Source organism: Echeneis naucrates, unplaced genomic scaffold (assembly GCF_900963305.1).
Source record: "Echeneis naucrates unplaced genomic scaffold, fEcheNa1.1, whole genome shotgun sequence".
Classification (NCBI taxonomy): Eukaryota; Metazoa; Chordata; class Actinopteri; order Carangiformes; family Echeneidae; genus Echeneis; species Echeneis naucrates.
The window spans coordinates 1,253,015-1,280,760 of NW_021780168.1; the positions used below are offsets into that span (position 1 = coordinate 1,253,015).

At 42.7% G+C, this 27,746-nt stretch overlaps 2 protein-coding genes and 9 non-coding genes across 11 annotated transcripts in view; 5 read left to right on the forward strand and 6 right to left on the reverse strand.

Annotated features, from left to right (window-relative positions):
• The first annotated feature begins 255 nt into the window (after positions 1–255).
• LOC115038406 (NACHT, LRR and PYD domains-containing protein 1b allele 2-like) lies at positions 256–6,423 on the forward strand. The gene is made up of 9 exons (XM_029497247.1): positions 256–267; positions 2,427–2,467; positions 3,206–3,282; positions 3,765–3,820; positions 3,960–4,174; positions 4,651–4,922; positions 5,133–5,249; positions 5,471–5,612; positions 5,919–6,423. The coding sequence occupies exons 3-9, from the start codon at positions 3,250–3,252 to the stop codon at positions 6,233–6,235; spliced, it is 1,152 nt and encodes a 383-aa protein (XP_029353107.1). The 5' UTR covers positions 256–267; positions 2,427–2,467; positions 3,206–3,249; the 3' UTR covers positions 6,236–6,423.
• Positions 6,424–8,524: 2,101 nt separating this feature from the next.
• Positions 8,525–8,596, reverse strand: trnaw-cca (transfer RNA tryptophan (anticodon CCA)). The gene has a single exon. It is a non-coding gene; the product is annotated as a tRNA-Trp (tRNA).
• A 688-nt stretch (positions 8,597–9,284) lies between these two features.
• Positions 9,285–9,366, forward strand: trnas-cga (transfer RNA serine (anticodon CGA)). The gene has a single exon. It is a non-coding gene; the product is annotated as a tRNA-Ser (tRNA).
• Positions 9,367–10,096: 730 nt separating this feature from the next.
• trnak-cuu (transfer RNA lysine (anticodon CUU)) lies at positions 10,097–10,169 on the reverse strand. The gene has a single exon. It is a non-coding gene; the product is annotated as a tRNA-Lys (tRNA).
• Positions 10,170–12,098: 1,929 nt separating this feature from the next.
• Positions 12,099–27,746, reverse strand: part of LOC115038392 (NACHT, LRR and PYD domains-containing protein 12-like) — an 82,469-nt gene continuing 66,821 nt past the window's right edge. Inside the window, exons 5-9 of the mRNA XM_029497228.1 lie at positions 14,841–15,014; positions 14,509–14,682; positions 13,134–13,307; positions 13,010–13,056; positions 12,099–12,640 (exon numbers count right to left, since the gene is read on the reverse strand). Coding sequence (XP_029353088.1) covers positions 12,099–12,640; positions 13,010–13,056; positions 13,134–13,307; positions 14,509–14,682; positions 14,841–15,014 — 1,111 coding nt within the window. The remainder of the gene's footprint in view (positions 12,641–13,009; positions 13,057–13,133; positions 13,308–14,508; positions 14,683–14,840; positions 15,015–27,746) is intronic.
• Positions 18,179–18,260, reverse strand: trnas-uga (transfer RNA serine (anticodon UGA)). The gene has a single exon. It is a non-coding gene; the product is annotated as a tRNA-Ser (tRNA).
• On the forward strand, positions 19,711–19,901 carry LOC115038421 (U2 spliceosomal RNA). Its single transcript, XR_003840546.1, has one exon. It is a non-coding gene; the product is annotated as a U2 spliceosomal RNA (small nuclear RNA).
• On the reverse strand, positions 21,041–21,114 carry trnac-gca (transfer RNA cysteine (anticodon GCA)). Its single transcript has one exon. It is a non-coding gene; the product is annotated as a tRNA-Cys (tRNA).
• trnal-caa (transfer RNA leucine (anticodon CAA)) lies at positions 22,517–22,627 on the forward strand. Its single transcript has 2 exons — positions 22,517–22,554; positions 22,582–22,627. It is a non-coding gene; the product is annotated as a tRNA-Leu (tRNA).
• On the forward strand, positions 25,620–25,692 carry trnae-uuc (transfer RNA glutamic acid (anticodon UUC)). Its single transcript has one exon. It is a non-coding gene; the product is annotated as a tRNA-Glu (tRNA).
• trnat-ugu (transfer RNA threonine (anticodon UGU)) lies at positions 26,952–27,025 on the reverse strand. Its single transcript has one exon. It is a non-coding gene; the product is annotated as a tRNA-Thr (tRNA).

Here is a 27,746-nt window from a genome sequence, read left to right on the forward strand (position 1 = left end):
CTTTCATTTTCTAAACTCCTACTTTCTAAACCTTCAGTTCTGAAAAGATGATGAAACACTTTCAAGCAGGAACTTTGTCTCCTAACTCAGGTTGAAGAACTGCAGTTTGTCAGAGATCAGCTGTTCTTCTCTGGTCTCAGCTCTGAAGTCCAACCCCTCCCATCTCAGAAAACTGGACCTGAGTTGGAACTGGGACCTGAAGCATTCAGACCTGAAGGATCTGTCTGATCTTGTGAAGAGCCCAGACTTCAGACTGGAGACTCTGAGGTCAGTTGAGTTGGACTCAGTTCATGTTCCTTTCAGTAATATTGTTTAAATCCAGTATCAGAGCAAAGACTCAGTGTTTCCTGTGAACCTTCAAACTCCTCAGTGAAGCTGTGAGAGGAGAACAGAAACAGATTTCAGAATTAGACAGAAAGACAGAGAGAAAACAGTCAGCCAATCAGATCAGTCAGAGGACTGTTGTGATCATGTGACCATCAAATGACACAGATTCCAGCTGAAGAACTCAGAGATGTTGTGATGTTCAGATTCTGGTCCTCGTCCATCAAACTGTCAGATCTGAGCTGAGACTGTTTGTTCTCTGATCAGGTTCATCTGTCACAGCTCTGAGATCAGTCTGACTGAAAGCTGCACATCACTGATCATCTTTCATCACACTGTCACCATGTGGTCTTTCTGCAGACCAGAATCCTGTCTGTCTGTCTGTAGACAGAAATATGGGAGCAGCAGGCGTTGCAGGAATGTGAGGTAGCGCGGCACATGAGAGAGAGAGAGAGAGAGAGAAGCTCAGTCCTTCCCCCAGCAGCCTAGGCCTACAGCAGCATACCTAAAGAGTAGAGGACTTCAACTTTTTAACTATAAGCTCTGTCATACAGGAAAGTTTTAAGCCTGGTCTTGAAAATTACTAAAGAGTCCGCCCCCCGGACCGATGCTGGAAGTTGGCTCCATAGAAGAGGAGCCTGATAACTGAACCATCTGCCTCCAGATTTACTCTTGGAGACTCTAGGAACTCTAACCCTAACCCTAACCCTAAACCTCCATCTAGAGAGCGGAGTGGCCTGCTAGGACAGTAAGGAACTATGAGCTCTCTGAGATATGATGGAGCTTGGCCATTAAGAGCTTTATACGTTAAAAGAAGGATTTTGAATTCTACTCTACTCCAAGGTTTCTTACAGTGGAGCTGGAAGCCAAAGTGATGCCGTCCAGACTGATGAGATGCTTAGATAGTATTTTTCTGAGGTGCTTAGGACCGAGTACAATAACTTCTGTTTTGTCAGAGTTGAGAAGTAAAAAAGTTTCGGTCATCCAGACTGGACCCTAACCCTGAGGTCTGAATATTTCATTGACTTCATTTGGCTTCATTGATAAGTACAGCTGAGTGTCGTCTGGATAATAGTGGAAATTGATGTGTTTCCTGATAATGTTGCCTAAAGGAAGCAGATAACGAGTGAAAATGACTGGTCCAAGTACCGAACTCTGCGGGACTCCAAAACTGGCTATATTGTGTGAGGAGGAGCTGTTGTTTACATGAACAAACTGATGTCTATCTGATAAGTAGGATTTGAACCACCTTAGTACAGTTCGTTTAATACCAATTTCATGTTCCAGTCTCTGTAGTAAAATATTATGATCTATGGTGTCGAATGCAGCACTGAGATCTAGAAGGAGAAGTATGGAGGCTGATCCATTGTCTGAGGCCATTAGAATGTCATTGGAGACTTTAACCAGCGCTGTTTCTGTGCTATGACGGCTGACTGTCCTGACTAATGATGTTACAGTTGTGGTGACTCTGACCTGAAGACAAATCTATATTTATGAGCTAAATCCTCTAAAAGGTTTTAACATTTAAACTGTTAAATGGTCGAAAGTAACTTTTGAAAACAGATTTTTAAATTTGAAAATGACATTTTAATTTCACCACTTTATATTCACAATGTTGACCATTTTAGTCAGTTCAGGTTCTTTCTAGTGTTGTTTAGTGTTGTTATTAAACCTTTTCACTGTTTGTATTTGAATTTTGGATCTGTCTGATCTTATGGAGAGTCCAGACCTCAAATTGGAGACTCTGAGGTCAGTAGAGAGTTTGACTTGGTCCATGAAGCTTTTAGCAAACTTGTAGTAACTTAACTATCAGTGCAAATACTCACTGTTTCAATGTTCTCACTCTCCAGTGAAACTTTGAGAGGAGAACAGAAACTGACTTCATGATTTGATGGAAAGAAAGAAAAAACAGTCAGCCAATCAGATATGAGTAATCAGGAACCAACCAAAGTCAGATGAATGTCAGTCAGCTAATCTTTGTCTTTGTCTTGTTGAATGTATAGAAAAAGAATGATTGAAGTTTGATGACTCTACACTGAAGTGTAAACTAACTCTGACAGAAGTATGTTCCACTCACTGTCTCGCTGTTTTTGCCTCTACAGGTTCAACGACAGAGTGATTACAGCTTCTACAGAGGAGACCTGTGAGTACTGAACCTCTGAGTCCTGTTCACCAAACTGACTGTGCTCTCTTCATCAAGATCTTTATACATTACATTTAAACAACAGACTTTTGGGGAACCTGGATCCTTAAAGTCTGAACATGTTTGGACCACATGACCACCTGGGCCTGATCACATGATCAAATTTAAGTTTAATACTGTGAGCTTTTTTGCACATATTTAAGTTGTTTACATTAAAAGTTTCAGGCAAATTTCAACTAAAAGTTACAAAACCATATTATTTACATTATTTTTTTAGTGTGTGGAGGTTTTTAATTTCATGTAATATACAGCAGATGAACATGGTTCCTTTCAGTAAACAAATTATTCAGGTAATATCTGGATCATTTGGTTCTATGGAGTTATTTTATCTGTTAATCCACACAGAGCTAATCCCAGATTGATTTTAATTTCACTTTCTACAGCACAACAGCTGTTTATCAGTCAGTCTATAAATACAACAGGTGGCTGCAGCTGGTGACTTTAACTGAATGAAGACAGCTGCAGACTTTAAACATCTACTGACTGAGTCCAGTCAGCAGATTTGTGGACCCGCCCACTCAGATTGGTACACAGCCAAAAGAAAACCAGGATCATCTGAGAGAAACGTGATGAGCTGCTGCTGCAGGACTCTACAGTTTCCTCCATCATCAGATCTGAGTCAGAGGATGTGAGCAAAAACTGATTTCTGCTGTCTACTGTGTCTTCTCCTCCCATCAGGTGACTCTGATGTCACACTGGGTCCAAACACAGCAGAGACAAAGATGGATGTGTCAGAGGACACAAAACTGGACAAGGTGAGAGGTCAAACATCTTTGCTGATGCTCCAGACTGATTTAGAGGCTCAGCGCATGACAGGAAATGGAGAACAAATATTAAACCAATATCTCCTGTAGCTGGCAATGATTTAATCTCTTTGGGCAGAGAAAGATAAATGGACAGAAACTGAAACTATTATTTAAATTTTTCATGTTGAGTGATAGACGAGGAGTTTTTGAGTTAGATTACAATAAGACTGAAGACAGAGACTCGTAAAGTTTGTTCCCTTAATTCGTCACCTGGAGTTCTTTAAAATCTGGACAAACATCGTTTTGAGGTCACAATCACTGATAAAGTAGCTGATTGATCAGCAGTCTGGCTTTCAGGTGAACAGTTAGATTTCTGTCTGACCAGTTTTACTGTCTGATTTCCAACATGGCTGCTGCTTCTGTGCTTCAGTTCAGTTTGACCTGTGTGTTGGTTTCCAGTCAAACTGATGATGTTTCTTTCTGGACCACAGTCTCCACAGAGCTTCACACCTGAACTGAAAACTGAATCTACCAAAGTGTCCTACAGGTAATTCAGCTGATGTCATCTCTGCAGTGTTGGTGTCTCATGGATGGTTCCTCCTCTTCCCCTTCATGCTCAGTGTGCTCCTCTTAGACAGTGATATGGTGTTTGTGTGTCAGCTCATTCTACCTTCTGTGTCCTGCAGGTTCAGGTGTCCTGGTCCAGGTATGTTCCAGTGTTCTTTAACTGGACTGGTGTTTGTTGTTGATCAGGAGGCGGAGCTCCTTTACAACACTGTCCAGTGGGATGAAAGCCTCCTCCAATCAGCTGGCAAGATGGCTGCTGGGCCGCTGTTCAATATCCACTGTCCTGAGGACGCTGTCTGTGAGCTCCACCTCCCACACTGTGAAACAGAAGACGGTGAGATAAAGATTAGTGCTTTTTAGAGCGATGCTTAAAAGCCAACAGTCCTGTTATCTGTTCTAACAGCCCTGCTGTGATGCCACAGTTCCCATTCAGACTTTGTCAGAGTTGGTTTTATTTTGAACTTCAATCTCAGCCTGACAATGTCACAGTCACAGTCCACTGACAGTAACAGACCTTATTAAGGCACTCTGAAGAATTTAATAAATAATAAAGCAACAACATTTTTCTCCTGATAAAATGCTGGAAAAGAAACTGTTTTCTAAGATTTAGATCAAAGGAGGAGATATTTCTATAGCAAGTTGATGTTGTCAGATGTGTGACATCAATCAGATGGTTCTTCAGGAAGACTAGTTTGGATGTTGGGGAAACAAACAAAGGCTGGAACATCACAAAGACACACAGCTCTTCCTGTCCTGGATATAGAATAAGACCATCAGTATCATTGTACAGAATGTGTCTCTGTTTTCCAGCTCTACCCTCTGAAGGTCTGCTGTCTGTCGTCCACATCACTGATGATGGAATGAGCTTCCTCAAACCTCTGAAGATCACAGACACTCATGTGATTGTCGAAGTCTCTCATTTCTCTGCCTTTGGCCTCGTCTGGTTGGGCGAGATGCTACAGAGGTTATTCAACAACAAGAAACCTATTTGTGGCCAAGTTCTGCTGTTCCTCCGACCTCCGGCCAGAGACATTCAAATACTGGATGTGTTTCTCCTGCCAAGGAACCTCCCTTTGTCTGAGGTAAAGCTTTGTGTCAATGACTTTAACTATCAAACTTCAAACATTCTCATGCTCAACATCTGAAATGTGAACCTTTAAATGTCTGTTGTTGGTGTTAATTTCCTCCCGCCAGTTCAGCAGATGTCATAAACAGCAGATCAGGATCTTTGTGTGTTTTTAAAAATGAGTTTAGTCTTTCAGCACTAACACTACAATGTCCTGTTGCTGAAGGTTGCTTCCCAACAAGATGATGCCGTTTACATCAAGAACTCTTCTGACTGTAAACTGATAGCTGACCAAAGGTACAGTGTCCTCTCTGATCCAGAGGACTTTGAAGTACAGCCTGAGGTGAGTCAAACCTCCATACACTTCTAACATCTATTCCTCTGAGAGCTGTGTCACTGTTTGAAATCATTCTTGTTTTGGTCTTATTTCTATTGTGTTGATGTTAGCATGCTAACTAGTTAGCTTCATCTAGTCACTTTGCTGTAGAATCATTGCCGTACAACTAGTGGATTTAGTAGATAAACGTTTTCTTTCTCTGTTTTGTCTGTTTTTCTCTTTCACAGTCTGCTGAGTTTTACTTAAAGGAAAGGCAAAATTACTTTCCAACATTTGAGGTCTTCCTGACTCCAAACCAAAAGAAACTGACTCTGATGGTCAAAGATGAAGACGGAACAGAAGTGTGGAAACGCAAAGTCCCCCTGCAAAGTAAAGGTTTCATCTTCCTCTATATAAAATATATGAAGAAGTGACTCACACTAAATAAAGTTTAAAGACCAAAAACCAACCGGTCTACATCATAGTGCTACATTTATTTGACAGATGTCATGTGACATGAAATCAAGGTACACAATCATTGCTGTTGCACAAAGTTTTAGCAAAGATCCCAACAATCCTGTTTGTGTTAAAATAAAAACATGACATGTCATCTGAAAGCTGATGTTAGATCAGTGTTTAAAGTGCTGGTTGTTATCGGTGATTACTAAACAAGTCTTTCATCTGGCTTCCTGTTAGGTCCAAATAGGGAAAATGATCAAAGCAGCCTCCCAGCTGATGACAACCTCCAAGCAGAAGAGAGGCTGCTCCTCACTCGAACAGGATTCATTCAGAGAGTGTCTGACACTGTTCTCAACCAGCTTCTGGATAAACTGCTTGAGCGTGGAGTTATCAGTGATGAAGAAATGCAGTCAGCCAGAACAAAGTCCAGAGCAGAAAAAGCCAGAGATGTGATCGACTCAGTGAGAAGAAAGGGAAGAGAAGCCAGCTCATTTCTGATTGCTGCTCTCTGTCAGCTGGATCCATGTGTTTCCAGAGAGCTCTCATTAAGATGAGGCCAAAGACACAAATTCTGAGTGTGGATGGAAATATTAACATGCACTGATTTACTGTAAAGTCACTGTTGATCCCACAGTACTTTGGGCTCTGGGATTTATTTTCCAACATTTTATCACATTGAAATGTGTGTTTGTGTTTACTGTTGAAAAATAAATGGTCCAAAACAGGGCCAGTTATTCAGTGAGATAAACAGCAGGCTGCCATCAACAGTTCACTTTTATTTTCCTCCTTCAAATCTTTATTATTAAATGTTTTTTGCTGCGTTTCAACTTCTTAACGCTTTGAGCTGTAGAAAGCACACTGATATCAAAATATTCAGCTCATTCAGGACACGATCGCTGTGACTTTTCAGCTTTTTTGCTGCCTTTTTTTTTTTTTTTTAATGTACCTTTTTAAATTTTTAATGAATGGGAAAAAATCTTCAAACACTCTTCATACTTTTTCAACTTTAATCTACTTTGACATAAGACAGTAATATAAAACACCTTTCGTCAAGTTTTTGACAGGTCCCCTCAACCAATGAGATAGTTTTTCCCCCGGCCGCTGATCCCACCCTAGCGATTAGGTGAGAACCAATGAGAGCGTTTGAGGGCGGGTATTCGAAGAAGAGCGCCATATTTGTGTCGGATTCAGACTCCAGCACCCGAGGCTCTCCATGGAGAGTGGAGACTGTCGGACGGCAGGGCCTAGGGATACGTGTTCAACTATACCTCTCAAGAGATGTATTTTTACCAGTTGGAAAAAGGAGGTTTACAGCCCGGCAGGATCGAGAGCGACACTCACCTCAACAGACTGGTCAGCACTGACGTTGGTAGGTGTAACAAATTTAAAAGTGAATGGTGTGAAAAAAGAATAAGAAGAACAACAACAACAAGAGGGATCATCAGGAGTTCCGAAAAAAAGAATTGCAGCCAACATTGTGTGGGAGACCAAGAGCACCCCGTCGGGTGAGTGAAGGGTGTGAGGACAAGTTTGTGTTGGAGTATTTCAACAAAGAGTGCAGAGTGTTTCAGAGATGTTTGCACATTCCCTTCAAGAACTGGTTGATGGTGATGGAGGAATACACAGAGAAAATTGAGACTGTTTGCAAGCAGTCAGAGTTTCAGAGACATTCTGCTGGTGAGAAAAATTCTGGTGTATTAGACTCCACCCCTTCTATGCCATTGGTCTACGAATAACTCCTCCTCCCAACCAATTCCAACACGCTTAAAGAAAAAGTTCAGTTCCATTGGCGTGCCAGTAACTCCTCCTCTCAGCTGTACTTTTAAAAAAAATAGAAAAGAATAGAACACGATAAAAATCATGTCTTTCCTGCCCAGTCCTCGTCCTCCTAGACCGCAGACTTTGCAGTCTCGCCGGAAAAGGCATCTCACACCAGTCGCTCAGATATCTGGCAGCACCAAGCTCCCTGACAGCTATGCAGATTCTGGATGCATCAAAGAAGCCTTCACCCCGTGGAACGGCGGAGAAGAGATTATTGTGGAAAATTGATTGTGCATTTGGAGGAACACTGGACTACCGGCTGGTCAGTCTTTATTTTACAGGGGGTGATTTAAAAAAAAAAAAAAACTAAATAATCGTGTCAATGAAATGAGAAAGAGGTTGGACTCGGTTCGAAGTGACGCAGGACCCTTGTGGGGTTTACTCATCACGGTTGTTTCTCAATTCACAGACTAACGGTCATTAACCGAAGCATTTGATGCAATGATCAGAGAGATGAATTGTGACAATGTGGATCATCTATTTATGATATATGCTTTGATTGTAAATGTCATAGATCGATGTGTACAAAACAATGTGCCTACACACGTATCGAGTGAATTGCTGAAGCTGCATTGTTATCAGACCCACCATTGGAGCCTCGGTGATGAGGACAGACCTGTACAGCCTTGATGTTTAAGTATCATGTATAATGTGTCGAGCCATCATATTTTCAATGTATTTTTTGATACTTTATGGAAAAAAGTAAAAATTTTATTAAAAAAAAGATTTTTTCATAAACTCTGGAGAGGCGCTGGTGTGAACATGTCTGAGAAAGGCCTGCCAACAACGGTTAGTTGTTTTCACGGACCAAGTTTCACATGTTCCCAAGCATCTCTGTACAGCCTTAAAATATGACACAGCTGAGTGCTGTTGTTCAGACTCATCTAAAAGGATGAGAGCACTCACTGGTGATCAGTTACCATTATGAGGGCAGGCATAGGTGGCACACCTTTAGTTCCACTTCCAGATCATGGAAGCAATTTCAGCTGTGTGTTTACCAACAGTGCAGAGAATAGATGAGCTGACCGTGACGTGATTTGAACACACAACCTTCTGATCTGGAGTCAGATGCGCTACCATTGCGCCACAGATTCTTTTACTCAGTAGCCTGCAGGGCGGGGAAGTTGTCAGCGTCTCCACACCACTTTGGTGGTGTAAACTGATGTGAAAGCGCACATCGCTCTGCAGCTCTCAACAGCGGGTGCTGCCATGAGCCCCGTCCCAAAGCCCTCATCTATTCAATCTATTTATGAAACATTTCAGAAGCCAAGCAGTCCAAGGTGCTGCATTCATTCTGCGGTCTCTTAGAGGGGTCGGTTTGAATCCCATCGCTACTAATTACCTCTATTCCTCTGAATGTAACCTGTTTACAACATCAGTTGAGTGTGATGACTGAGCTCTTAGTGAAACACATCACGGGTTCTAGGTCTTCCACGTGAATGCCTTTAATAGCAGGCATTGCTTCTTAATGCTGAAATGAGAGACAAAAAGCTATGTTGGAAGTTTCAAGGTGCAAACACAGTTTGTACTAACAGTTAATTGAGGAATCAGCTGAATGAGGAAAGATGTGACTTAAAGCACAACAAAGATCTTTCCCAGAAGGCCCTCAGACAAAGAAGCTGGGTAACAGCACAGACTGTCAGGAGTGGTATTTGAACCCTCAATTCCAGAGGAGACTGTCACCTGAACACAGCACCTTCAAAAGTCCACAGCACGCTGCTCAGCTTTTTTAGTTTTTTGTGTTTTATTTTGTGTATTTCTACTTTTCTTGCGGTTCATGTAGTTGTTGTGGCCGAGTGGTTAAGGCGATGGTCTCGAAATCCATTGGGGTTTCCCTGCGCAGGTTCAAATCCTGTCAACAATGTTTAGTTGTTTTCAAGGAGCAAGTTTCCCACTTTGAGAGCTACAGAGCACATTGGAGAATGTCTGCAACTGGCACGGCATTAAAGTATAGGAGAGCTGGTTAGAGTGTGGTGCTAATAATGCCAAGGTCATGGGTTCAATCCCCATGCTGGCCACAAGCAGCATCTCAGAACTTGGTGTTGTTCTCTCCATAGACTTCAATGCAGTCTGAAGGCTTTTCCAACCAGTGGAACTGCCCCCCTGGTGGTCACTAAAAGTGCAGCTTAACTTATCAGATACAACAAGAACACAAAGTTACAATGATAAGAGCAAAGACTCCAAATTGATCATTTCCTTTGTAACAGTTTAGTGATTACTTTCCAGCGGGCATTGTGCTGTTACTGTACGTAGGGAATTCATTTATTTGTGTGAAGAGCAGCAGCTCTTCAGACTCACATCACAATTAGTTTTGTGTCTTATTTGGCTCCATTTGGTGGAAGCTGTGAATCGCAGGATTCAGGGGGAATACATCCATACATACATCTTCACTGAAATAATGACACCTGTGAGAAAGCTCAAAACTGTGTCCAAAGGTTTGGAGGAGTGAATGGCAGAAAGATGTCTTTGAAGCCATTTGGACACACAACCAGTCAGCGTGCAGCATTCAACCTCACAATATTTCATGTGGTTGTGGTTGAAAGACGAGGCAGAATATTGGAAATGTAACTTTCGGTCTAAAAAAAGCTGCTTATCGCCCAACGTGGGGCTCGAACCCACGACCCTGAGATTAAGAGTCTCATGCTCTACCGACTGAGCTAGCCGGGCTGCTAGAAAGACAAAACATCCTCCAAAAAAAATCGACAAAAATCATTTCAGAATAAAAACCGGTTTAGATCATTTTATTTGTATCTTTAGCTCAGATGTGGCAAAGCGCAACAATGCTGTCGATAAGGATCTTTCCCATTTGGGTTGCTTGAAGTGATGGTGGCCACTCATGCAGCACTCCGTTTATAACAGTTTTACATTTAATTAAATACTTCAAGATTGACTCACTCGGCCACACTATCACAGCTTCACTGCAAAAATGACACACATATGACATTATGGGAAATCTCAAAACTGTTTGGAGGAGAAAATGGAAGAAAGATGTGTTTGACAGCCTTTTGGACACACAACCAGTCAGCGTGACGCATCCAACCTCACAATATTTCATGGTGTGGTTGAAAGAGGAGGGAGAACATTGGAAATGTAGGTCAAAGAAACCTGAGCTTGCACCTCACTCAGGTACCACCTCTGATGCCAAAACCCGGGATTGAACCAGGGACCTTCAAAACAGCCACACACAAACAAAGTAATCATTAACAGCCTGCATGGAGTCTAAAAGAAAAGAACATCAGATGGAGACTTTTCATTTGAACATTTTAAGATGGGCATTTTGTTGGGGCAGGTGGGACTTAAACACTGACCCTTGTTCAAAGTTGGGACCCGGCACGGGACGCCTGGTCAGCTACAGGGAGAGTTCATTTCTGTCACTCTGGTTAATGAGACATTAGAGAAAATTCCCCGTCAGGGAATCAAACCCCGGCTTTCTGCGTAACAGGTGGAGAGTCTGTCCACTATACTAACGAGGATCGCACATGTCCCTGAGACATGCGTCACCATCAAGGAGCTTTAACTGTTTACACTCTTACTTCATTTTCCAACAGGTGGTGGTCATTAGATAGACTGCAGGTTGAAGTCTCTACTTTTTAACCACCACATCCACTTTTATAGAAAGTTTATGGTCCTTAACTTATCAGATACAACAATAACACAAAGTTACAATGATCAGTCCAGGGACATTTCTGTGCATCTCTCTGCGCATGCGCTCAACCGTTTGAAGCGAATGTGAGATAGTGTGACGTATGTATCTGTGTCATGTTGGAGATCAATGAAAGACAGGAAATGCCTTTGATCTCCAGTGACGTCACAAAGTCTCGTTCTGGAGTTATTGTTGTTGATGTTGTTCTGAAAGATCTGCATTAGTGAAACATTCATTCATACACAAGGACATCACGTATATTGTTGGAATAGAAAATCTTATTTTTTCTGTGTGTGCTCCTGAGAAAGAGGCTCAAATCCAAACCCAGGAGACAGAGGTTGAGTGAGTCAGTGAGGAAGAAGCTGCTCGTTCTCCTTCAACAGTTTGATCTGAGGAAAAGTCACTTCCTCTTTTCAGGAATCAACTTCTACCATCTGTCCACTAGATGGAGATAACTGAGCATCAACTGAGAACTGAGTTCTTCATCATCTGGAAACAGACAGCATTGTTTTCTTCAGCTGGAGCTCTTTGTTCAAATCTACATTGAGATTCAGAGCCAAATGTTTTTCCTTTCCTGGATTTACTTCATCATTTCAGTCACTCTGTGGATTCAGCTGACAAATGCAAAATACAACCAACATTTAAACGATGACGTGTTGAAACAAAACTTTATTGATTCAGTCTGGTCAGCAGAATATAACCTGATGAACATTAAACTGATGTTTCTACATGAATGCATCACTGATTCTAAAACCATAAACTGAACATGAATCCAGCACTCAGCGTTACAGCAGCACACCTCTGTTACTGTGGAGCTGTGTCTCTTTTCTACTTTATTATAGATGACAGAAAAAAACTCCAGATAAGAAGCAGCTGTACATGCAGTGACTAGTTCTCCTGCTCAGGTATCGTCTCTCAGGGCATCATGTGTTGTCTTTGTGTGTGATTCTAATCTATCTAGAGTATCTCTTCCTCAGAGAGACTGAAGGACCAGGTAAGATCAAGAACCCAGGATAGAGAGGTTCAGTGAATGTGGTGTTGAAGGTGTGGAGGTGGATCAGTGAGTCAGAGGAGACTCTGTAGAAGGACAGAGAGCCAGCAGGACAGTCCACATACACTGCTACTCTGTTAGAGACAGAGGAGGAGGAGGAGGAGAGGGTTGTTTCTCTGCTGTTGTGCCAGACAGAGTAACCATCTTCAGAGCAGATCAGACTCCAGGACTGATTATTTCTTCCAAACAAACAGTCATAACTGTCTCCTTCCCTCCTGATTCTTCTGTAGCTCACTGAGATATAAACCTCTCCACTCCTCTCGACCTCCCAGTAACAGCGAGCAGTCAGACCATTTCTACACAGCAGCTGAGGAAAGACATCAAATCTGTCTGGATGATCAGGATATGACTGATTCTCTCTCACACATGTCACCTTCCTTTTGTTGTCAGACAGTTTGAGGTTTCTGTTGATTGTGTTTGTGTCCAGTTCCAGATCACAGACATCTGATGGAGAGAACAAGAAACAACAGCTGCAGTTTATCATCTGTTCATTTATCAACAACTTTACTGAAAGTGAATCATTCAAACTTACATTTCATCACCTACGAATAATGTTTGACTACATTTAAATTAAAAGCCAACAATACAGTTAGAACATCAACAGTTTATGAACATGAGAGTCAAGATGTCAGCAATGTTCTGCTTTTTTTCTGCTGTGGAGTCAAAGATGACGGCTGATGGAGATCCACATCAATAAACACATGAAGTGTTGATCCTGAATGAAACTCATCTTTGTACTTCAGTCAGAAAAGTAAAAATCTAGTGAAACATGAGCAGCTGAGTTTTCATGAATCAAAGTGAAAACACACTCACACTTCCTCAGACCAGGTCTCAGTCTCTGTGGTCCACCATGGTCCACCCTGGAGGAAGAAACAGAGTCAGGATCAACTTGATCCACCATCAAACATGAAGCAGAGTTCCTCAGAGCTGTCCAGACCTGAGAGTGTCCAGTCTCCAGTCTGGATCCTCCAGTCCAGCAGACAGAAGCTTCACTCCTGAGTCTCCTGGATGATTGTAGCTCAGGTCCAGTTCTCTCAGATGGGAGGGGTTGGAGCTGAGAGCTGAGGCCAGAGAAGAACAGCCTTCCTCTGAGAGCAGACATCCTGACAGACTGAACACACACACACACACACACACACCAAAAACATGTTATGTGTGGATGAAAATGTAAGATGAAGAAACCATTGAATAAAAATTAGCAAATACAATTCACTCTAAACTAGTCGAATATCATTTGCTGTATTTAAATTTGGTGTCCTGTTTTCCTTCTCTCGCAATCCTCTCTGAACAGGTTTTGCAACAGCAAAATGCTGCTGTTATCTTTTGCCACTGAGAAAAAAAACCACAATGGTGAAGACATGTTTATTATTAGTCAGGCAGAGAGGGGGCCAGGTTTGGGTCCTGATAGGAAGGCGTGACAGATGGCATAACCAGTGCTTCATGGCCTGTTTGGGGGCTACTCTTCCTGCAAACACTTTCACCAAATTAACCAATTTATTGAAACTTCTTAACAGATAAAATGTACCTATCAGATCGATAAATAATTGCATAGTTTTCCCCCCAAATCAATATTGTGCATCCCTACAATAAACACACACTTTCTGATGACTGCAGACAGCCGATAATAAAATAATATAACCACTTTCATGAGTGCAGAAAATAACTCAGACAAATCAAGAGAAGTGATAAATAATATATAAATCAGGTATTTACACACTGAGCTGTATGAATTAAACAAAATCAAATCTTTTTAGAGAATCAGCAGAACAAAAACACTAAGAGAGAAAGCAACAGCTGAACCACAAACACACTGATTAAAGTAAAGACACAGTTGCTCAAACACTGCATAGTGACGCATTGATTCTGCTCTGTGTTCAACCAGGTTCATTCATCCACAGAGCACCATGTCAGCAGTCCACTCAACCTCTGGTGTCTTTGAGCCCCTTAAATATTTTCCTGAATGAGAACTCCATCATCACAACTGTGACAGATGCCAAAAGCAGCAGAAAGGTTGTGTCCACCTCCCTAAAAGTAAATGATCCTCAGTGAACATAGAAAACACCACTGGAGGATTCACCAGGAGGACACCAGCATGACCCAGCATGCACCTGTTGGCTGAGCAACATGTGTGTTTAATTTGTTTCACTTAGTGTGTTCTCCAGGTGGTGAATCAAATCAGTGATTCATTATGGAGCATGAAGCTTTTTATACTGATGGCAATCTCCCCAAACTACAAACCTCTTCAGTTCATTTTATCTCATTTAATGAAAAATCATAACTAAAGAGTCTTGACACAAAACATGAACTCTGACCTGAGAGTTTCCAGCTCACAGTGTGGACTCTTCAGTCCAGCAGACAGAAGCTTCACTCCTGAATCCTGCAGGTTGTTGTTACTCAGGTCCAGATCTCTCAGACTAGAGGACTGGGAGCTGAGGACTGAGGACAGAGCTTCACAGCTTCTGTCTGAGAGGTTACAGAGGCTCAGTCTGAAGTACAATTACAGAAGAAGAGGGAAATAAAAAAAAAAAAAAAAAAAAACTTTATGTTGGTGATGTGTAATAAAACTGCACAAACATGTTGTCAAAACACACAATATTTAAAGATATGTCTATGAATTATTAATGCAAAACAGACATAAGCGAACCTGAGTCCTTCCAGTCTGCACTTTGGACTCCTCAGTCCAGCAGATAGCAGCTTCACTCCTGAATCCTGCAAGTTGTTGTTACTCAGGTCCAGCTCTCTCAGACTAGAGGACTGGGAGCTGAGGACTGAGGACAGAGCTTCACAGCTTCTGTCTGAGAGGTTACAGCAGCTCAGTCTGAGGAGGAATCAGCAAAATAAGATAAGTGATTCAAAATGTTTTTGAGTCTCAACCAAAAAAGATTAATTTGATCTGGTTGGATTTATTTGCACATACAGAGCTTTGTTGGAGGCTTTGACCACTGGCAGCAGCCTCAGAAGAGCCTCCTCTGAAGCAGAGTATTTCTTCAGGTCAAACACGTCCAGATCTTTTTCTGATAACAGTAAGATGAAGACCAGAGCTGACAATTGAGCAGGAGACAGTTTATCTGTGGAGAGATGTCCTGATCTCAGGGACTGTTGGATCTCCTCCACCAGAGAACCATCATTCAGTTCATTCAGACAGTGAAACATGTTGATACTTTTCTCTGGAGACAGATTCTCACTGATCTTTGTCTTGATGTACTGGACTGTTTTCTGATTGGTCTCTGAGCTACTTCCTGTCTGTGTCACCAGGCCTCGTAGGAGAGTTTGGTTGGTCTGCAGTGAAAGACCCAGAAGGAACCGGAGGAACAAGTCCAGGTGTCCATGTGGACTCTGTAAGGCCTCATTCACAGCACTCTGGTAGCAACGTGTTGTTTTAGATCCTGTCCTTATTAGTTTAGACCTCCAAGTTGTTGTTTGTTCTTCTGACATCAGACTGACTCCAGGGTTGATGAAGGTCAGATGGACATGAAGAGCAGCCAGAAACTCCTGAACACTCAGATGGACGAAGCAGAAGACCTTGTCCTGGTACAGCCCTGTCTCCTCTTTGAAGATCTGTGTGAACACTCCTGAGTAAACTGATGCTGCTCTGATATCGATGCCACACTCTGTCAGGTCTGATTCATAGAAGATCAGGTTTCCTTTCTGCAGCTGCTCAAAAGCCACTTTTCCTAGAGACTCAATCATCTTCCTGGTCTCTGGACTCCAGTGTGGATCTGACTCAGCTCCTCCATCGTACTTGACCTTCTTCACTTTGGACTGAACCACCAGGAAGTGGATGTACATCTCAGTCAGGGTCTTGGGCAGCTCTCCTCCCTCTCTGGTCTTCAACACCTCCTCCAGAACTGTAGCAGTGATCCAGCAGAAGACTGGGATGTGGCACATGATGTGGAGGCTTCGTGAGGTCTGGATGTGGGAGATGATCCTGCTGGCCTGCTCCTCATGTCTGAACCTCTTCCTGAAGTACTCCTCCTTCTGGGGGTCACTGAACCCTCTGACCTCTGTCACCATGTCAACACACTGAGGAGGGATCTGATTGGCTGCTGCAGGTCGTGTGGTTATCCAGAGGCGAGCAAAGGGAAGCAGTTTCCCCCTGATGAGGTTTGTCAGCAGCACGTCCACTGAGGTGGACTCTGTAGGATCAGTCAGGACCTCAGTGTTGTGGAAGTCCAGAGGAAGTCGACACTCATCCAGACCGTCAAAGATGAACACAACCTGGAACTGATCAAAGCTGCACATTCCTGCTTCTTTGGTTTCAGTGAAGAAGAGATGAACAAGTTCCACCAAGCTGAACTTCTTCTCTTTCAGCACATTCAGCTCTCTGAAGGTGAAGGGGAATGTGAACTCTATGTCCTGGTTGGCTTTGTCTTCAGCCCAGTCCAGAGTGAACTTCTGTGTTAAGACGGTTTTCCCAATGCCAGCCACTCCCTTTGTCATCACTGTTCTGATTGGTTGGTCTCTTCCAGGTGGGGGTTTAAAGATGTCTTCTTGTCTGATGGTTGTTTCTGCTCTGTCCTGTTTCCTGGATGCTGTTTCAATCTGTCTGACCTCATGTTCCTCATTGACCTCTCCAGTCCCTCCCTCTGTGATGTAGAGCTCTGTGTAGATCTGATTCAGAATGGTTGGGTTTCCTGCTTTAGAGATCCCCTCAAACACACACTGGAACTTCTTCTTCAGGGAAGATTTGAGTTTAAGTTGACAAACTGGAGCATAACTTTCTGAATATACAAAAAACAATATGAATTTTTAAGAAAATCAAACTAAAAGGTTAATGTTTACTTCTGCAACAGAATAATATGATCATATTTCTCTCCGTCTCCTCAGACTTTAGTAAATGTCTAATTGATCCTAATTAGCTAATTAAGATACGTTAGCATGCTAGCATAAGGACGTAAGGACCTTAAACAAGGAGGACTCTGCTAAATATGTCTATTAAATGTTGTTTAAGAACAGTTTCAAATGCAAACAGAGAAAAGACAACTTTACAGAAATTCAGCGTTAATGTTCTCATCAGAGTTCTTACCTGAACTCCGGTGAATATTTGCTACAGGTGCTGCAGGAAGACGGAAGTTTGTTTCAAAACTCAGACTGGTGAATTTACAGCATTTAGCTTGCAGCACAACTTCCTGAACTTGTTTTCAGCACTGCTCCTCTTTTCAGTTCACTTCTAAGTTTTATTTTGTTTTCAATTTTCTCACAAGCTGTAGCTACTTAAACAACTTTACACAACGCGCTGTCACTCCAAATGACTGACACCACTGAGAGCCAATGACAACTGAGGGGACATGGAAGGACCAATCAGGTTTTCGGGGGAGGGAGCCTCAGCTGTGATCACGAGAGAATATTCTCATTCACTTCGACTCTTTCCTTCTCCTTATTTGTCCTAAAAAGGAACCAAGAAAGCCATCAAAGCTGAGCCACTTGGTTTTTCTTCATGCCAATCTGAACCAAAGACGAGATAAAACTGTTAGGATTTTCATTTACGTCCTGTTGTATCATCCTTCATACTTGTCTATGTGGTTTAAATGTAAATAGTTCAACATTTTTAAATGATTTACATGTAATTAAAGATTAAAAATATTTTCAAACTGAGTTGGATCTTTGGGTTTTTGTGCTTTTACATTTATTATTTGTCATTTATCATTCGTTCGCGAAACGAGTCATGTGCGTCTATGTGCGCATGCGCTCATCCATCTGACACGAACGTGTGAGTGTCACGTGTGGGAGAGCGATGAAAGACAGGTAATGCCTTTGATCTCCAGTGACGTCACACAGTGTCGCAGCTCCATGTAGGTTGGAGCTGAGGATGTGATTTGAGAATGAAATTGTTCTGAGCACACTCAGAAAACGTACAGGAAGTGTCATTTCTCCTGACGTGTAGCATGATTTTTGCGCTGGAAGTTGTTCAAACATAACCAGAAGCAGCCAGTGACCAATTTAAAGAAGCATGAAACCAGAACATGCTGTGATCCATCCAACCGTTGTTGGCAGGATTTGAACCTGCGCGGGGAAACCCCAATGGATTTCAAGTCCATCGCCTTAACCACTCGGCCACAACAACCATGCACAGCAGCGCTCCCATGACTCAGCATTTTCCAGCCTGGATAGTTTCCTCCTCAAAGGACAGGGCTCTTGCTGCCTTCACTTCCCATGGAAGAAAAATGTTCATGTGGCTACTTCTATGAAGTACACTTCCTGCTGTCTGACTAATGATTGTTACAAAAGGCCATTTAGGAACAAACATTGTGCTTGATTGTAAGCGGGTGCCAGTAATGTATCTATTCACACTTTTAATCATTTCATAATTTGGTTGCAGGTTATGCTGGCAGAAAGCCAAATATGGAGAGTGAGGCCCACAAGAAGTGGAGCAGAGTATTGTTGGAGGAAGAGCAGGGAGCAGGTTTTCAACTTCTGTTTAGTTTGATTTATAGTTGATTTGATTATATTTGATTTATAGTTTTTTATGTCTAGTTAAATGAAACACACTAGTCCTGCGAGTTTAAAGAAGGACTCGTCAGATCACAGAAAAAAGATTAACCTTCCTCTGGTGTTAAGGCCGGGGTTTTTTTGGGGGATAATGCTTCAGATTTGAGGAAGGATAACAGGAAACTGCGATGGCCAGAAATCGAACCCAGGTCAACTGCTTGGAAGGCAGCTATGCTGACCACAATAACACCATTGCAGGCAAATGTATTAATATGTAGACTACAGTTTTTTCCTTCATCTGAAGGGGTCAGTAGTGTGACAGGAGGTTTTTAATGATGTCGAGTAGCAGATAGAAACAGACCGATAGAAACTAAATTCCTGCTGTTTTATTGTTCTGTAAGCGCTGAGAGAATACATGTCTGTAAGTGTTGTTGTACATGTATGTATTACTGCCATGTTTGAGTTGGAATAAATTCAGTGACGCTTTAAAATGATCGCGGTACTGATGCTAATCCCGTTAGCTGGTCTATGGCGTTTTCCATTGTATGTTAGCATTAAACGGACATAACGGACTTTATTTTAAGATGAAATGATGGCAGTAATGCTGGGTAAAATGACCTTGAATGCTATTTTAAATTTGTGGGTCTTCAGTCATTTGTGGTCTTATTCTGTGGAAGAGAATAATCATTTTATTATTCTCTCTTTCGGTCGAAAAAAGCCGAGTCCAGTCGAGGAGAGCCGAATCTTCAGAGAATCCGTGCAGACAGGGGGGTTATTTTGATGGACACACCATGAGGCCAATCACATGAGAGGACAAACTGATGTTTTCACAATAATATTCAGCTGGTAAATTGACATAGATATGAAGTTTTACAGGTGACCAAGAAAAGACGTTTTCTTTGCTCTACAACGTAACTTTGTGAAAATAACATGTCTGTGGTTGTTTTCTGATCCCTCCTTCGTTTCTTCATGTCTTCTGTTTGTGTCTCTCTCTCGGAGTGATGTTGTTACTGAAGCCGACTCTGACCCCTCACTGAGCGGGTCAGTGCGGAGAAACACTCCGTTACCTCCGACAGCTGAGCGGTATCGCTTCTCGGCCTTTTGGCTAAGATCAAGTGTAGTATCTGTTCTTATCCGTTTAATATCTGATACGTCCCCTACCCGGGGACCATATATTAAATAGATTTTTGGAACAGGGAGATGGAATAGGGGCTTGCTCCGTCCACTCCACGCATCGACCTGGTATTGCAGTATCTCCAGGAACGGTGCACTTCCTCTGTGTGTTCAATACAAGTCCTGTTCAGCTCAACATCACCTTAAACACATGATGTTGTTTTCATGTGTGTAACACTGAGTGTACAGAGTGTTCATGTTCAGTTTATGGTTTTAGAATCAGTGATGCATTCATGTAGAAACATCAGTTTAATGTTGCTGATTTCATCAGGTTATATTCTGCTGACCAGACTGAATCAATAAAGTTTTGTTTCAACACATCATCGTTTAAATGTTGGTTGTATTTTGCATTTGTCAGCTGAATCCACAGAGTCACTGAAATGATGAAGTAAATCCAGGAAAGGAAAAACATTTGGCTCTGAATCTCAATGTAGATTTGAACAAAGAGCTCCAGCTGAAGAAAACAATGCTGTCTGTTTCCAGATGATGAAGAACTCAGTTCTCAGTTGATGCTCAGTTATCTCCATCTAGTGGACAGATGGTAGAAGTTGATTCCTGAAAAGAGGAAGTGACTTTTCCTCAGATCAAACTGTTGAAGGAGAACGAGCAGCTTCTTCCTCACTGACTCACTCAACCTCTGTCTCCTGGGTTTGGATTTAGGTCTGGGTCTGGGTCTGGGTCTAAGACCAGGTGGGCCTGCTCAGAGTCTGTGTGTTGTTGTGGCCGAGTGGAGTGATGGACTAGAAATCAATTGGGGTTTCCCCGTGCAGGTTCAAATCCTGCCAACAATGGTTTGTTGTTTCCATGGACCAAGTTTCCCATTTGGGTAGAGACACACCATGTTTGAGAATCTCTGTAATCTGCAAGGCATTAAGGTATGACAGAGCTGAGTTAGGACTCATCTAAGAGGATGAGAACATTTCCTCCAGTTTGTCACGCCCCACCTGTCATGTCTCTGTTCCCCACCAGTGGGGTGGAGCCCACACTTTAAGAACGGCGGCCCTATAAGCATCCAACAGCATCACTGAGTCAGGAGCAGCACAGTGACAACTGTACACATTACTGGAGAAAGAGATAAATGACATTCTGCATGTTTTCCTGTTAATCAGTGCTGCTGAAAAACTCCTGACATTTTCCAGCTAAATGATGAGACGTTCAGTGTGTTAGAATAGCAGAGGATGGTTTTGATCCATTGACCTCTGGGTTCTGAGCTTGTGCTTGCACATGAAAAGATGCAGTGGTAGGGGGCACCCAGATTTGAACTGGGGGGACCTCTTGATCTGCAGTCAAATGCTCTACCACTGAGCTACACCCCCAATAAACACACACAGCCCATCACTGCAGATCAGCAGGTCTGACTGAAAACAAACTGTAAAGTATGAACCACAGGGGTCAGACTGAGACTTCTGAAATGTTTCATAAATAGACTGAACAGGTGAGGGCTTTGGGACGGGGCTCACTGCAGCATCTGCTGTTGAGAGCTGCAGAACGATGTGCACTTTCACTACAGTTTGCAGACTCCGCCCACTGTGAGCCCCCCAGCCAGCATCAGAAAGGAGCAGCTTTTCTACTCAGAGACTCTCCCAGATGACTGAGCTCCTCAGATACCTGTCTAACGTGGCTAGGTTAGATGTAACTAACTCATCAATACTTCAAAACCTTGAGAAAATGACACCCAACTGTGAGGAGCACAAGTATTCACTGACACACACATGGTTTCAGAGACAACCTGGAGAAAAACTTGTAGTCAGACTCAGAGTCTTCTTCTAACGCTGTTCATTAAGTTCATTAACCAAATTAAACTGTCACCATGAGGCCTTGTAGAGCTACAAACTTGGAGAGCACCAGCACTGATCCCAACTGAATTTTAACACAGAGCCTTCAGATGTGCAGTCAGCCTTCCTGGAATTCAGATATTTTTTAAAAAGGTAGCTTATATGTCAGTCAAATTTACAGCACGCTTGCAGTGTGGTGTATTTTCTTTCCCCTCACCTTTTCACTGCATTTTGCAGTGTGGTGTTGGTTTTGCGCTGCATGTTGCAATGCATTTGCAGTGAATTTTTTCTTTTTTTTTTTTTTTTCACTGCGATTTGCAGTGAACTTTTGCACTGCTTTTGCCATGTCAGCAGGTCTGTGATGTCAGACGGTTAAAAAGAACCCTTCATTCTGGATCTGATTCATTTGACTTTATCATTGCAGACACCTGTTGACTTTATAATATCATTATCATTTGACGTTATGAACCCCAGACTCTTCAACTTAATGTATTGTATATCCCCTCCTCCTGCTCTCAAAATAATAGTCAAAATAATTCATAAAGAGTTTGGTCTAGACCTGCTGTATTTGTTCAGGGCTTTGGCTGTAACTTCATTATGATGTTTTTGAAGTGTGGTTTAAAAAATGGGGGTGGGGCAAAACACTGGGAGATTTTTGGTTTTAAGTTGCATTCAATGGCTGTTGTTTTGTCATCACATATATGTTTGTGTTCAGTTAGTAATTTGGTAGGATGACTACACTGAGGGGATACTTGAGAGATCAGAGTGTTATCTTGTCTAACACTCTTTTGAGTGAGGGAGGGAGAGAGGAAACACAGGAAGCACTTCCTGTGCTTCATTATCGACGTCGGAGATGCCAGAGACTGAACTAGGGGGTCACTCCAAACACATGTGGGCAGTTTCAGCCAGTTTCCTCATCAGAGAGTACCAGCTACTTCCATATGTCAGGATGGCCGAGTGGTCTAAGGCGCCAGACTCAAGGTTAGCTCCTTCCTGCACTAAAGGGCGTTCTGGTCTCTGAATGGAGACGTGGGTTCAAATCCCACTCCTGACAAAGACTTTTGTAAAATATGTGAACCAAACTCTTCCAAAGATGATGGTGCAAAATCATCTCTAGTGTGAATACGGTGGAAGACTGAAGATCTTCCGTCTTCAGCTAGTGCAGCTTCAGTATGGCATTGCTACTATTGTAATGATGTCATCTTCAAATACGACAGACTTTGGATAGTGAACCTCCTACCTGGTACACCCCGCAGGTGCATGATAACTTATTTATGTCACAAGGTCAATCACCATCGTCCTGAATGTGCTGTGTGTAAATAATGAGGTTCATCAAAACAAAGTCAGAACCAGAGCTCAGGCTGTTGTTACACAAACAAAGAAAGGCATACTGCTGCTGAAAATCTCATGTAGTGTGTATAAACAGCGGAGGATGGTTTCGATCCATCGACCGCTGGGTTATGGGCCCAGCACGCTCCCGCTGCGCCACTCTGCTCGCTGTGTTCAGAGCGCAGTGTCCTCTGGAGTTTTGTGTAATTTTTAACCACCACATCCACTTCACAAGTCAGAGTGTATTGAAGTCTATGGGGTTTCATACAGACAGAGAGGAGAGAGAGAAGAAATCAAGTTTCGAGAGGTTGCATGTGGCCATTATGGGGCTTGAACCCGCAAACTTGGCTTTAACCGAATATAACTGGCCAGTAACAGGGTCATGGACAGGCCAACCACTGTCCATGACTTGTTCTTAGAATGTGTTCAACAATGTGTGTGAGTGTTGTTGTGGGTGTGTATCTACTGTAACAGACCGACTGTAGCTGAATAGATAGAACGGTTTCATCCTCCTCCTGGTCTGTAGACCAGTTCTATAAATGCTATCTTATCATTCTGGACCTTCAGGACACACACTGTGTAACAGGAGCTCAGTGGACAGATGAAAAACAGAAACTTAGGTTCAGTGGAAAAGTACAGAGTAAGGATACATGCTGTCTTTAAACAAAGCCAACTATAACAGTCATATTTTAATGTTGTGCAGATTACAGAGATTCTCCAACATCCTCTGTAGCTCCCCAACCGGGAAACTTGGTTTCATGTTATTTTTCATTTGATGTCTAAAATATTTCTTCAGTTCTGAGTTCCTGGCAGAAAGCTAAATATGGAGAGGACGACCCACAAGAAGTGGAGCAGAGCATTGGTGGAGGAAGAGCAGGGAGCAGGTTTTCAACTTCTGTTTAGTTTGATTGATAGTTTTTTTCAACAAAATGGCCACACTCCCATAGGACTTCCGTTGTAGCTCTCTTCCGCTCAGCTCAGCAGGATGACATGAACCATGTGACCACTCCGCAGTGAGATCAGGGAGTGTCGGGACTCTTCTCTCTCTGGGACACTGGATCTGTCTGTCTGTATCATGTCAGAAACTCTGAAACACTCTGAACTTCTTTAAAACACATTGGATTTAATTCTCTTCATTCTGTGACATCATCAGGTGATATATCAAAGGCAGCAGCTCTTGAGACTCACACATCACTTCAAACCTTTGAGAAAGATTTAAGATCTGGACTAAAGCAACCACCGACGAAGACGGGATTCCAACCAATTGCGTGCAGAGCACAATGGATTAGCAGTCCATCGCCTTAACCACTCAGCACCTTGTCCCCGAATCCAGCCAGTTTGTCCTCTTGTCAGGAAAACTAATCAGCTAATTCGGGCATTTTTTGTCTCCCTGTGAACAAAAGGTCCAATTCTCTCCAGATATCTTGGCTGGAAATGCTGAGTAATGCTGGCATTGGTGCGCGTGGTTGTTGTGGCCGAGTGGTTAAGGCGATGGACTTAACCAAATCCTGCCAACAACGTTTGTTGTTGTCACAACACGTTCCGGTTTCATGCTTCTTTGTTTTACTGCCACAGTCCTGATCATATTGGAACTGTTGGAGTTACTGCCTTCACTCCTGACGTCCAGCACAAGAATCACGCTACATGTTATGACACTAAATAAATGACACTTCCTGTCTGAATACCCAAGAACAACTCCAATCTCCTCCTTAAAGTTGCATCCTCATTCTGATCACCTGGCTCTAAATGCAAACTAAATGCTGGAAATTCGCCACTCACGAGTCTTGAAACAGACTTCTGTTTTCCTGCAGCACCTGTAACAAATATTCACCGGAGCTGAGGTAAGAACTCTACAATTGTCTTTTCTCTTTTTGCAAACGTCTTTTTTAAACGTGCAGTTCAGTCCAAATAGTTCCAGTTTTGTTGTTGCTTCTGTCTGCAGAACTCAAAGGTATCTGGCAGGACCATGATTGTCTTTTGAGCTTCATTAACAGAGTGCACTCTACTGTGGAGGTCATGACAAAAAAGTGGGAGGAGTCTTTGATCTCTCTGATTACATTAGAACCTTTGTGATATCACAGAATCAGCATCTCCTTTGATGGTTACTGATGGAACAGGAAAAGGTCAGATCCTGATATAATCTTTTGAATCCACAAGTATGCATTTCTTTGTTTGCGTGTTAAAAAGACACAGCACACTCTCTGACCTTCCTTTTTGACAACAAACATGACGAGGTGGCCGAGTGGTTAAGGTGATAAACTGCTAATCCATTGTGCTCTGCACGCGTGGGTTAGAATCCCTTCCTCGTCTGTGTTCAGCTCACCTTAGTCTGTCCAAATATTCTTTCTCTTGTCATGATAACACTGTGAGAGATGTGAATTTGAAGCCTCCACTGTGGGACTTTGGAGAAGTGGATGGTGAACAGAACATCCAGCATTAACAGGGGCATCCAGCTGAAATAGCTCAGTTCCTTCTTCAAATCTTAATTTTTATCATTCAGTATGTTTTGCTGTGTTTGAACTCCTTAACCGTTAAAGTGTTTTAGCTGTCACAGGAGCTCAGAAGCCATCTGGTTAGCTAAAGTTGCTAAAGCTGCCACACCATGCAGGGGATGTAGCTCAGTGGTCGAGCGTACCGCACAGCTGGGGCAACTGGCAGTGGTGGGATTTGAACCTACGTCTCCGAAGAGACTGGAGCCTAAATTGAGCCCTTTGGAGTCCCATATGGTCTAGCGGTCAGGATTCCTGGTTTTCACCCAGGTGGCCCGGGTTCGACTCACCGGTATGGGAATTTACTTTACAACAATGGACCTACCACTAGCATGTCCTGTCATTTTGATGAACGTCTACCACTGATCTACATCCTCTTTGGATCTTTACCACCATCTTTACCATCTTAACCACTCGGCCAGAGTGGCTGTTCTGGAATCCAATACTCAGAGTTCAGGGATAGACCCAAAGTTCGTTGAAACTCCTACCTGGAAAACCCCAGGTGCATGATAACATTTTTATGTTAGTGGCTCAATCACCTGCATTTTTCAATAAAAAAAGTTTTCCCTGACCGGGATCAAACCCGGCCGCAGCAGTGAGAGTGCCGAATCCTAGCCACTAGACCATCAGGGAGTGTGTGGACAACAATACAACCATTTTATGGACTTAACTTCCATCAAAGGCGAGCATTCAAATCAGAGCGGGTTTTTAACCTGACGCAGCTGTAGCTGGACAGAATAGTTTAGTTTTTACTTTTGATTGCACATCCGGTGCCAGTAGATGCACCGGTCAAGATTTTTGATGACTGAAAAGTTGTCCCCCTCAGAAAACATCTGACTGCAGTGTAAAACATTTTAAATTATTTTGCTGTAAAAGGCCCGTTGGTCTAGGGGTATAATTCTCGCTAGATTCTCTCGTGTGAGAGGTCCTGGGTTCAACTCCCAGATGAGCCCTTAGTGTTCTGTCGCCAATATCAGTTCCTGACCATCATGACTCTTCCCAAAGTTTGTCTCCTATGAAAAGCAGTCAATCACCAAATTTCCATCTGCACAACACAGCAGCAACCACTTTGTTTGTCCAGAAACTGCAAGCAAAAGCTGTAATACAGGAAGTGATGAGCAGGAACTCCACTGAGAGTGAAGCACTGCTGGGGTTTGGATGCAGGATGTCCTGTTTATAAGTAAGACACTTTAAGCAGCTCAGCATCAGTACTGCCAGTTTCTCTGCAGTTTCATCTGGAGAGTTGGACCTGGTAGACCTCCAAGCCTATCTGGGTCTGAAAAGAGACAACAAAACAAGCCTGAAATGCTGCAAATGTGATGCCTATGTTTGTACGGCCCACTCTGACCTGAGTGTCAAATGCCACTCATGTGCATGAATTCACATACACACAAACACGCACCGGCGCCACCGAACAGCACGGTGTTTCCAGCATTTTGATGTTGGTTCATGAAGTACTTCGAGGACATTTCACTTCTAAATCCCTTCTGATAGCCAGCAGGAGCTTCACTTGGACTTTGCTCACACTCCTTTTTTAAACAATACTTAACATTAACAATAAGGCACTGCTGGGATTTGAACCCAGGATCTCCTGTTTACAAGACAGGCGTTTTGACCAGCTAAGCCACAGCACCACTCTTTTAGCTGTAGGATGTGATGATGGAATTGTAATGTGTATGCTACAGTTGGGTTGGATGATAAAGGGGTGGAGTTTCTTTTTGTATTGTTTTAATGTCAGCTCTGTCTGGATACAACAGTGGTCAGGGCTGTATGATGTATGTTTATACTGAAACACTGACAGCTCTCCTCCATCTCACTCTTTTACTTGCTCTGGGTTCCAGCCCTCGTTGGTGCAGCAGGCAGCGTGTCAGTCTCATAATCTGAAGGGTTAGGGTTACCGCCAGTAAAGGGACTAATGTTCATTGAATGCTGAAGATACCTCATCCTAAGTATCCCACAAAGTCATGACTCCTGCCAAATCATGAAATTTTCTTCCTCCAAACACAGTACAAACTATAAAGATTTTGGTCACCCCGCTTCTCTTGTCAGCATGAATTTAGCCATCCACCCAGTGGTAGTGTGGCCGAGCGGTCCAAGGTGCTGGATTAAGGCTCCAGTCTCTTCAGAGGCACCCCTTAGCAGAGGATGGTTTCCATCATCCACCTCTGGTTCTGACTTGTGTGGCGTTTTGTTTTGATGAACCTCATTATTTACACACAGCACATTCAGGACATTAATGTGACAGTTTATTTTATGCTAAAGAAAATCCTTTGTTATTTGTCACAGTGGACCTGGCTCATCATATTTTTCTGACTAACTGGTATTGGAGTTGTAAGCTCCTTATTTTGGCCTTCT